Raw genomic sequence first — 12,344 nt, 5'->3', positions numbered from 1 at the left:
TGAGATCAGATTCATACGAGGTTTCCACTGGACACACACTGGTCTGATTAACCCATTCTGACCTGAGATCAGATTCTAAAAATGTCAGTCGCTCTTCGATTTTTCTAAAATAGCAGACCTACAAGCTCGTAGCGCTCCACTCGGTGGCGCGCTATGAGCTTGTAGATCTGCTATTTTTCAATAGCTAAATCATAACATGATGCTAACACCAAAATGGGTGCCCGGTCAGAATGGGTTAACAGAGAACACCATTAAGACCACAAACAGAGTCTAAAAGTTATCTGCTACGATCATTTTTCATGATTCTCTGCTATCCAACTGTCCTGGGGATTGTGGGTGGGTGGAGGGTGGGATAGGGGACTGAGGTTTTGTGTTTTATTGTTGTATTTCTTCTGAGTCACCAACACTTAAGAGCGGTCAGACCTAATGTTTCGTATGTAACTGATTATACTTACGGTAACTACTGAAGGCTATACTCGTATTTGATCATGCTGTTAATTCTTTCCCATAACTTGTGACATCTATGCTTGCCTCTGGGCTTCCGCTTAAAAACTTAAATATTGAAAAGACAGAAAGACCTGAGGCCGACTCTACAAATGCCTTCTAAATCTGTAGTTCTCGCGCTTTCAAGACTCTAAATTATTCAAAAATAGCAGATGAGGCTTGCATATCTGCTATTTTTGAATAGCCAACAGAAAAATCTAAATGATGCCTTTCTGGGTTATTACGTAATCACAAAAATACAAATTAATTTCTGTACATACAATATTTATAACTTGTGTCGTTTGTGTGTGTATATATATATATATATATATATTTAATATACCAGCAGATCAGGAGTGTTGACATCCAGGGGTTCTTCCACCTCAAATCTCCTCTCACACTGAAAGGCATGCTGGGAAGCCGTCTCCATGGAGGCCCGGACGTAGTAGCGAACGTACCCGAACTTACCCTCATGGGACGACGCCAGTCGCCTGGAAAGACCACACACACACACACACACACGTACGTCATCAGTAACACAAATTCAAACATGCGATGGATTGTGTGTGAAATGTGTCATGGAGTCACTGCGAAGATGTATTCACTGTATCTAACGCAGTGTTGAGTTTGACAGCAAAATTGTTTAGGCATACTTTAAATCTACAGTTGATTTAGTCAACGAAAATGCATATTGCCGATGCCTTGATGGCGTCCTAATGGCTGATATTACACGTGGTTGCATGCTGCATATAACCAAACTACAAGCTCACAAGGTGAAGCAGCGCAACGCGTTGTGAGCTTGTGGATCTGCCATTTTCAATGCAACACCACAATTACTTGTCTTTTAGTTCTACTGGATCTCTTCTCCAGTAGTCCCTCCCTAACATCTTAGTCTAGTTTTGATTTGTTGACTAAAATATAAAAAGTTAATATATTTAGACTTAGTCATAGCTTTTTATGTAGTTTTTGTTATAAACAAATATATATATATCATAGTTTTAGTCGACGAAAGCAACACTGATGTGATAATATTGAGTGCCATAGAGACAATGTATTGATAATGTGACATTCTGTCACTCTCGGAATTCTGTCACACAAATAGATGTTTTTTTATTGTTGTGTTTTGATGGTTGATGATTCGTTTGTTGTTGTCTTGAATTGTAAGAAACATCATAATTCATATTGCTTTCTAATAATAAACTTGAACTCACCCTGGTCCTGGCAGCTCAAATCCAAACAGAAACTCATATCTCTTCCCAGGTGTGAGATTCACGCTGCTGTTGCCGTCTGCAGAACACAGAATACTGATTTGTATTCATAAAATAACTACTACTAATACACAGGTTGATACATGTATCTGGGTGTCAATTAAACATATTATTTAATTATTAACCTAATCATGTCACAGCAGGCAAAGAACAGGAGAAATATCAACATGCCATTCGGCTGAAAGATTGCTAGTCTCTCCATTCATTCAGTCATTCATTCAGGACCAGAATCAAGAGTAGAAATCAAGTATTTTGAATCACGATTTTATATACTTTTTTATACTGCAATCATGTCTTATGGAAATCTAGTTCTAAATGTCTATTGTACCAGTATGTATGCTTTATTGTATTGTTATATATAAATTAAATAAAAATAAACAGGCTTCCCATTCCCTCACCTCTCTTGTCGAGATGAACCTCCTCTTCGTACCTCAGGTATTCGACTTCGTCGCGGCACTTCTGTTTGCCTTTGCTGTACGACACTCTGGCACATCCTATTCCCAGCACTCGGACGGCCGACACGGCGGTCACCTCCGACACCTCCAGCACCACGTTGCCCGACACCTTGTCTCCGCTGCAGTAGAACCGCTTGTTGGGGTCGTGGAAAACCACGTCGAAGGTCCTCGGCCTCTTGGCTGCGACCACCATGCTGTCGTGTGGGGAAGTGAAAACAGAATCTCTCTAGGATGCGTCTGTAAACATTTGGTTTTTATAGGCCCCGCTGAACTCTCACCGGTGTCCCGTTACTGTGGCATGCGGCCCGTGAGTGAACACATGTTTTCAATTTCTGCTTCAGCCAATCGTCGTCCAGTGAGAGCTCGTGGGCACCGCGTGCACACACAGCCCCAGTGAAATGTTTAGAGGGACGCCGCTAGAAATAAAGGGTGCAGTACAGACTATAAATAAAACTGACAACAGAGCCGGCTAAAAGGCTGCCGTACGGCTTCAAGACAGAGCCAAATAACCCATTCTGACCTGAGATCAGATTCATACGAGGTTTTCCGCACTGGACACACACTGGTCTGATGAACCCATTCTGACCTGAGATCAGATTCTAAAAAAATGTCAGTCGTTCTTCGATTTTTCAAAAAAATAGCAGACCTACAAGCTCGTAGCGCGCCACTCGGTGGCGCGCTATGAGCTTGTAGATCTGCTATTTTTCAATAGCTAAAGCATAACATGATGCTGAACACCAAAATGGGTTCCCGTTCAGAATGGGATAATGAACCTAAAATAACTTCAATGACTTCATTTTTTATTTCTTTTGATGTATTCTTTTTTAATGTTCAGCAATAGAGCCAGTAGCAATGAAATTACTGGACTTCCAAGTTTCCCTCAATAATGTAAAACCAAATATGAAGCAGGTCAAGCTATCCATCTCTCTCTCTCTCTCTCATTCACTCACTCACTATTGCTTCCATCTAACAAAACTGTAATTTTGCAGAGAGCATTAACCTTTGGGCCACAAGGATCAGTTTATTTATTTAATCCCTTGCAGGCACCGCCAACTCGGATCAGTAGGCAGCCCAGCTTGGGTAACTAAGATGTGCAGTTAGTGCACTGGGAGCTGACGGACGGTAGGCCTACTGTAGGTGTTGAGCTCCACCTCAGCAATCCATCACTATCAGTGTACCAGACAGTGGCGGCAAGATGCCGGCATAGGCAGCTCCCGGCAGGATCCGCCGGGAGAATCTAGACGCAGCTGCGCGACATGAGACTAATTAATTAGAGCGACAGAGAGAGAGAGGAGTGTGTGTGTGCACGGATGTGCGTCAATTTAACAAAGTCAATGGGGAATACAAGCTAATAGAAACAGGTTTCTGAACTGCCCACAGCCCTCCTATGAGACACAGACCGAGTAGGGGGAAAAACTGCCATTTTATCATGATTATTAGTGAGGACCTATTATATGAAGATAGATTGAAAAGTGTTGAAGTGGTCCTTTAAGCTGGCTTCCCTATTTTTATAAAATTTATAAATTTCCGCTTGGCGCTTATAATGACATGGCCAGAATAGGCAGACACTCAGGCTTGAAGTGGTTCGTTAAAAAATGACCCTCTTCGCGATGACAGCCACCACCGGTCATGTTTATGGAAAGCCCACCCACTTGAGGTAGAGAGTAGAAATCAAACAAATCGCTTTCAGTCTCACAAGCTGTTTTAAGCTGGAGGAGGAGGAGACACAAGTATCATATCTAATCATCATCACTTATATACACAGAGAGAGAGGGGGGGAGAGAGAGAGAGAGAGAGAGAGAGCATGCGACAGCGTGGGAACGCTTCTGTAGGAATCCACCAAGTCAGTTGCCATGGGAACTGTGGTCCGTAATAGCAACAGTCAGTGAATTAGTGTCCTCTCTCCCATCTCCACGACAACCACTGTGCACGCGGACAGCCCCCCCCCCCCCCCCCCCCCCCACACACACACACACACACCCTGTGGGTCTCTATACTGTATGACAATGTTGTGTGTAAATGATGGGGTAGCAATTTGTAGTCTCTCCCTCTGTCTGAATCTCTATCTCCCTCTCTCTCCTCCTCGTCAATTCTGAGAAGTGTGAACGCATCCATCCTCCAGCCTCCTGGTGGCGCAAAGGAACCTGACGGGAGGGGGAGGCACACGCGCGCACGCATGCACGCATGCACACACATACGCGCGCGCGCACACATCCCGGTAGGATGGTCGTCATGCACCAAGTGGATGCGAACACAAGACATCTTTGGTAAGAACGCTTATACGCCTTAAATTCAGTTTGAATCAAATATCTGTGTTATTAGCTTCATTAGCAAATTGAATGTTCTGTCTCATTGCAGCCAAATGTAACACTGATGGCACAATAACACATTAAAGAATGGGATTATTCTAGATTTTGTGAAAGCAAAGCTATATTTATTTGAAGTTGTTCCTAATTTTGGATGTGTTTTGAAAAGCCTTGCTGCTGCATTAATGATAATCCATGATGTTCCATGAGTATTTTATAAAGCAAGCGCACTGTCTTCTCTGTCTGGGATGCACTGAAGGAATGCGACATCAAATTCACCCAAACCCCATGTGATATTTTACCTTTACATTGGGCGATTATTACGGCTTCATTGTCTTCAGAACATTGTCATTTCATACGGCAGAAAATCATTTTCTTCGCAAGTCGTGTAATTTTACGGAAAGTCTGTGAATTATGGAAATGACACAACATTATTTCTTTTACATTTTTGTAATGATCTCATGAACCAAAAAAACGACTAAATTGTTATTTTTTTTACAAATGACAAATGTCTGTTTTACTGATTATTTACCGGTTACACACATTGTGATTGTTGTCATTGTATCTGCTGTAGTTTAGGCTAGTTGGCAGTGTTTGTGTTGAATCCTGGTATTACATAACTCCATGCGTGACATCATCACAACTTCAGTCAAAGCATATAGTGACAGAAGAGGCTGCGTTGTCATCGATAGAAACGTTTGACAGGATTACGTCACAATCAGTCTTGGCAGATTGTGAGAAAAAAAAAAAAAAAATCACATCCGTGTGAAGTGAGGGGCACTCCCATCATACACAAGATATATGAAATGTAAGATGACAACTGCATTTATGTGTGTGATATATACAGTATATGTGATATATATATAAGCCCCGAGCTGAATTAAAACAGTTGCACTGCGTTTAGAAAAGTCGATTTGCTCGTCCACATGTGACGTAAATTCTCCTTTCATTGTCAATGGCAAATGTGACAAATAGCTGCATATAGGAGCTAAAAAATAAGCAACCCAGGTCTATGAAAACAAGCCCAAAAGGAGAGAGCTGACTATATAGGCCACATGAGCGTTTAAAAAGAAAAGCGCTCTAACCCATTCTGACCTGAGATCAGATTCATACGAGGTTTCCACTGGACACACACTGGTCTGATGAACCCATTCTGACCTGAGATCAGATTCTAAAAATGTCAGTCGTTCTTCGAATTTTTCAAAAATAGCAGACCTACAAGCTCGTATCGCGCCACTCGGTGGCGCGATATGAGCTTGTAGATCTGCTATTTTTCAATAGGTAAAGCATAACATGATGCTAACACCAAAATGGGTGCCCGGTCAGAATGGGCTAATCATCGTACATCATCATCAAGAATGGTGGTCCCTTATTGGCCAAGGGTGGCCACAGAAATACCCAGCCGATTTGCTCAGACACATGCGACGTAAATTCTACATTCATTGTCAATGGCTATTTTTAATGTTTGTTCAGACAACACAAACATTAAACACTGTAGCTGTTTATAGAGGGGCTATAGATAGCGCCCCTAGATTGTGGAATATTTTTGAAGGGCGCTATATATAGCCCGTCCTATATACAGGTTTAATGTTTGTCTTTCGTTCAATGTTTGTTTTGTAAACACCATTGACAATGAAGGGAAAACTTACGTCATAATGTGCCTCATTACGTCATACGGTCTGGTCTCTTTATTGTTAATGGCGTTTAATGTTTGTGTTGGCACCGTTTGTGTAACATCACCATTAGGCCTACATCACCTAATCAACATCAGTTAGACTTTAACCCATTCTGACCTGAGATCAGATTCTAAAAATGTCTTCTATGTCAGTCGCTCTTCGATTTTTCAAAAATAGCAGATCTACAAGCTCATAGCGCGCCACTCGGTGGCGCGCTATGAGCTTGTAGATCTGCTATTTTTCAATAGCTAAAGCATAACATAATGCTAACAACAAAATGGGTTCCCGCGCAAAATGGGTTAATATATTAGCAGCCCTCACTTCACACGGGTGTGATTTTTTTCAAATCCACACAAACAAATAGCACGCAACTACCCAGATTTAAAAGCGACTTTGCAGGGGAAAAAAACAAGGCCAAAGTCGCTGATAGTAAGCAGACATGGCAACACTGACATCAGCCTCATCATAGATAGAAACATTTATTTTGACAGGATTACGTCACAAATGCAGAATGCTGACTCTAGGTGTAGTTCCATCTCCTCTGGAAACACCTCCTGAATGCTATATAGTCTGGAACTACACCTCCTGAATGCTATATAGTCTGGAATTACACCTCCTGAATGCTATATAGTCTGGAACTACACCTCCTGAATGCTATATATAGTCTGGAACTACACCTCCTGAATGCTATATAGAGTCTGGAACTACACCTCCTGAATGCTATATAGTCTGGAACTACACCTCCCAAAAAAAAACCTTACCCATTCAGGCATTGACAACTTTCTAAAACCCTGAGATTGGAACCCTGGTCTCCTGTGTGGGGAAAACAAACATCTACATTTAGCTAAATAACTAAATTGTAAATCGTAAACACTGCCTGGCCTGTAGCTCTGGTCCATAGCCCTAATGCCTGCATTAATTCTAATGAAGGCATTACTAGAGCTATGGATCAGAGCTACCTGGCCTGGCCCTGGGGAGATAATATTGGGCTCATGATGAGATTCAAGCCAAGGCACAATGGAAGAGGACTGACCTAGCCTGGATCCAGCCCATAGACCCCGCCCACTCTGAGTGGTACTTCAGGAAGCTCAGAGTCTGATAAAAATCAGGCTAGGACTGACCACCATATGTTGCACTCAAACCAAAGTTAAAATCATCCAACCACTGCAGTCTGCAGATCAATTGTATAATGCATTAAACACAGGCTTAGGCCTAACTGCATATTGGATAAAATAATCGTAGATTGCAGCTTTAAACATTACACAACAGAGAGGACAATGCTTACATGGTAGTGAGACTCCGCCAGGGGTCCAAACTGGAGAAGCAGTCCAAGTTAACTCTGGCAAACAAGTCGAAAGAAGTAGGCAAGAATCCAAATTCCAATACGCTGACTGAAGACAGGAGCCTAGGCATGCAGGGCTGAATCTGAGATGGACCTCAGATATTCTAGTGTACACTATAGTACTAACTGTACTGTAGAGAACGAAACATCAGAAACACATATAGCTTGTGGTCTGACAAAGGAACGGGTAAAACGGGGGAGAAAACAGCACAAAGGTAACAGGAAGAAGGAACACAGGTGAAAACACTAGACACCGGTGGGGTCTGATTACACTGATAAGCGACACACTGGGGACATCTGGTGGACAATGTGGAGAAGCACACAGACTGAAACCTTTCCATAGCTAGGAGGAATCCCCAGCCAAAATACAGTAGCCTCTGCATGGTTGCCCAGCTGCTCTGCCTTTATAAGAAGAATAACTGACTGGCAGAGAATCACAGGAAGACACCAGAGAGAGAGGAAGATAGATCTTCATTGTCATAAAACGAAATTTAAAGTGCCAACCAATCAGCATTTGCATCAGATCACAAAACATAAAGCTAAAAATATTAAACTAAAACAACAAAACACACATGACCGTACTTCCTGTTATTGCACAACCCCTGTAGCACTATATATATATATTGCACAATAAACATGTAATTTCAGCTGTTATTGCAGAGAGAGAGAGAGAGACACACACACACACACACACACACACACACACACACACACACACACACACACACACACACACACACACACACACTGTTTGCTTTGAGATCAATTGTATCTAGGCTGTTTTCCGCTCTGTACTATTCTGTTTTTATTCTGCTTGTCGTTTTTGTTTCTATTTCCTGCATGTAAAGCACTTTGTGAGTGCTATAGCCTATAAATAAAATGTACTTTTAATGTACAGCTATCATAGTTGCTGCCTGACCTGTCCTTCACATGTGCCAAGTTCTTGAGCTTAGTCCAGTTACCCTGGGTAAACATAGTACCTTTCCTTTCCTTTCCTCACACACATGACTAATGAGTCATGAATCTTGCACTCATATTGCAGGCTGCCACGACCACGGGACACAAATGCATGCTAGTCCGCTTCTGGTGTCATTATAATATAGTCTAGACTAGAGGCATGGAGCGACCCCATAGCAGAGAGGCCTTCTATGGTGTAATTATAATAGAGTCTAGAGTCTAGACTACCAGAGGCATGGAGCGACCCCATAGCTGAGAGGCCTTCCATGGTGTCATTGTAATAGAGTCTAGACTAGAGGCATGGAGCGACCCCATAGCTGAGAGGCCTTCTGGTGTCATTATAATAGAGTCTAGAGGCATGCAGCGACCCCATAGCTGAGAGGCCTTCCATGGTGTCATTATAATAGAGTCTAGACTAGAGGCATGGAGCGACCCCATAGCTGAGAGGCCTTCCATGGTGTCATTATAATAGAGTCTAGACTAGAGGCATGGAGCGACCCCATAGCTGAGAGGCCTTCTGGTGTCATTATAATAGAGTCTAGACTAGAGGCATGGAGCGACCCCATAGCTGAGAGGCCTTCTGGTGTCATTATAATAGAGTCTAGACTAGAGGCATGGAGCGACCCCATAGCTGAGAGGCCTTCTGGTGTCATTATAATAGAGTCTAGAGGCATGGAGCGACCCCATAGCTGAGAGGCCTTCCATGGTGTCATTATAATAGAGTCTAGACTAGAGGCATGGAGCGACCCCATAGCTGAGAGGCCTTCCATGGTGTCATTATAATAGAGTCTAGACTAGAGGCATGGAGCGACCCCATAGCTGAGAGGCCTTCCATGGTGTCATTATAATAGAGTCTAGACTAGAGGCATGGAGCGACCCCATAGCTGAGAGGCCTTCTGGTGTCATTATAATAGAGTCTAGACTAGAGGCATGGAGCGACCCCATAGCTGAGAGGCCTTCCATGGTGTCATTATAATAGAGTCTAGACTAGAGGCATGGAGCGACCCCATAGCTGAGAGGCCTTCCATGGTGTCATTATAATAGAGTCTAGACTAGAGGCATGGAGCGACCCCATAGCTGAGAGGCCTTCCATGGTGTCATTATAATAGAGTCTAGACTAGAGGCATGGAGCGACCCCATAGCTGAGAGGCCTTCTGGTGTCATTATAATAGAGTCTAGACTAGAGGCATGGAGCGACCCCATAGCTGAGAGGCCTTCCATGGTGTCATTATAATAGAGTCTAGACTAGAGGCATGGAGCGACCCCATAGCTGAGAGGCCTTCCATGGTGTCATTATAATAGAGTCTAGACTAGAGGCATGGAGCGACCCCATAGCTGAGAGGCCTTCTGGTGTCATTATAATAGAGTCTAGACTAGAGGCATGGAGCGACCCCATAGCTGAGAGGCCTTCTGGTGTCATTATAATAGAGTCTAGACTAGAGGCATGGAGCGACCCCATAGCTGAGAGGCCTTCTGGTGTCATTATAATAGAGTCTAGACTAGAGGCATGGAGCGACCCCATAGCTGAGAGGCCTTCCATGGTGTCATTATAATAGAGTCTAGACTAGAGGCATGGAGCGACCCCATAGCTGAGAGGCCTTCTGGTGTCATTATAATAGAGTCTAGACTAGAGCCATGGAGCGACCCCATAGCTGAGAGGCCTTCTGGTGTCATTATAATAGAGTCTAGACTAGAGGCATGGAGCGACCCCATAGCTGAGAGGCCTTCTGGTGTCATTATAATAGAGTCTAGACTAGAGGCATGGAGCGACCCCATAGCTGAGAGGCCTTCTGGTGTCATTATAATAGAGTCTAGACTAGAGCCATGGAGCGACCCCATAGCTGAGAGGCCTTCTGGTGTCATTATAATAGAGTCTAGACTAGAGGCATGCAGCGACCCCATAGCTGAGAGGCCTTCCATGGTGTCATTATAATAGAGTCTAGACTAGAGGCATGGAGCGACCCCATAGCTGAGAGGCCTTCTGGTGTCATTATAATAGAGTCTAGACTAGAGGCATGCAGCAACCCCATAGCTGAGAGGCCTTCCATGGTGTCATTATAATAGAGTCTAGACTAGAGGCATGGAGCGACCCCATAGCTGAGAGGCCTTCTGGTGTCATTATAATAGAGTCTAGACTAGAGGCATGGAGCGACCCCATAGCTGAGAGGCCTTCTGGTGTCATTATAATAGAGTCTAGACTAGAGGCATGGAGCGACCCCATAGCTGAGAGGCCTTCTGGTGTCATTATAATAGAGTCTAGACTAGAGGCATGGAGCGACCCCATAGCTGAGAGGCCTTCTGGTGTCATTATGATAGAGTCTAGAGAGGCATGCAGCGACCCCATAGCTGAGAGGCCTGACAGTGAGTTATTCCTGCCTGACCATTTTCTGCATGTCACTCCCTTATACTCTAAGGTCACTCCCCTATAGTAGCCTCGGAAAACCCAGACGTTTTATTTCCTGGAAGAAAGGAAAAACTCCCCTAGTAGCTCTCTCTCTCTCAGCTGTGTTTCCTGACTCTCTCTCTCTCTCTCTCTCTCTCTACTGTGTCAAATAAAGGGGCTGGCCAAATGCCACAATGTCTAGTCTAGTCCGGCAGTCAAGGTGGACGGGTGGGACATTTGGTATAGCCTATAGTCTTTTTTTATTGGCCTAAAATATTGTCTAGTATATATATGCATGAATCCACTTGCTGACCGGCTGTCGGTATTGGGCTTTTTATTTAATAGGGGTTTCTTGTGACCCTCCCATTAATAACATCCTATGGCAGGCAAAATGTCAAACTTTCCTTTTGCTTTAACCCATTCTGACCTGAGATCAGATTCATACGAGGTTTCCACTAGGACACACACTGGTCTGATCAACCCATTCTGACCTGAGATCAGATTATAAAAATGTCAGTCGTTCTTCGATTTTTCAAAAATAGCAGACCTACAAGCTCGTAGCGCGCCACTCGGTGGCGCGCTACGAGCTTGTAGATCTGCTATTTTTAAATAGCTAAAGCATAACATGATGCAAACACCAAAAGGGGTGCCCGTACAGAATGGGTTAAGTAGCATGTGACATGTCAAACTAGGGGGTTTTCATGATTCTGAATCCATTCCAATTCAATTCGTTTTGCACATTGAGAAAAAATAATTGCCCAATATACTAACAGCCGGTCAGCAAGTGGATTCATGAATGGATGTATAGACAATATTTGGTCCAATAAAAAAGACTGTATTATACCAAATGTCCCACTTTGAACAAAAGAAGCCTGTCGGCTGCCGGACTAGTATGCCAGTATTCCAACGTCCTGATAACGGTTGATTTCGTAGGCCTATATTTAATGCAGTGATAACGGATGAATCCGCTGGCCATCAACATTCTCTACTATAATCACTTAAAAACCCTATCTTTGCTTAATTGGTTAACAAGGGTCCACTAGGGCTCTGTACTAGCTCTGCTTGTATTAACCTTTACACACCAGAACTCTGGTTTAGCAGAAAACAGATGTTCAACGAAGCTCACAGGATAGATTTGCTAACTCCGATGAATGTTTGTCGCACCCCAGAATAGGGACGGCAGTGAATAGAGACATTCGTTTTGTTGACAAGATGCGGATCAGATGCACAGACACATGCCTGTGTGGGGAGGTTGTTGTGACTCATTTCAAGGTTATTTATAGAGCCTGTGTCACTTTAAGATAGCACTAAAAGCTTTTTTATTATTCTTGTCACTTAGTGCGGTGCATGTTCAGAGGTCATTGCTGCTGTTGAGGGAATGCATTCAGAGTGGGTTCATCTTGCGTCTTCACGGTCTTCACTTCACACTCGACATGCACTTCCTCAGCATTACTCAAAGGTTTTTACTTAAGTA

At 43.4% G+C, this 12,344-nt stretch overlaps 1 protein-coding gene across 2 annotated transcripts in view; it reads right to left on the bottom strand.

Annotated features, from left to right (window-relative positions):
* Window positions 1-7,637, bottom strand: part of LOC308318869 (thioredoxin-interacting protein-like) — a 29,636-nt gene extending 21,999 nt beyond the window's left edge. The window contains exons 1-4 of one of the 2 annotated variants that reach the window (XM_080768568.1): window positions 7,474-7,637; window positions 2,150-2,400; window positions 1,695-1,770; window positions 827-974 (exon numbers count right to left, since the gene is read on the bottom strand). In XM_080768568.1, the coding sequence (XP_080624694.1) occupies window positions 827-974; window positions 1,695-1,770; window positions 2,150-2,400; window positions 7,474-7,601 (603 nt within the window). In that variant the 5' untranslated portion in view covers window positions 7,602-7,637. The remainder of the gene's footprint in view (window positions 1-826; window positions 975-1,694; window positions 1,771-2,149; window positions 2,401-7,473) is intronic. The other variant, XM_080768566.1, reaches the window with a different exon arrangement.
* Between the last annotated feature and the right edge of the window lie 4,707 nt (window positions 7,638-12,344).

The sequence above is a fragment of the Protomyctophum bolini genome (assembly GCF_963924005.1).
Source record: "Protomyctophum bolini genome assembly, chromosome: 7".
Taxonomy (NCBI): Eukaryota; Metazoa; Chordata; class Actinopteri; order Myctophiformes; family Myctophidae; genus Protomyctophum; species Protomyctophum bolini.
This window is presented reverse-complemented; position numbering and strand designations above follow the sequence as displayed.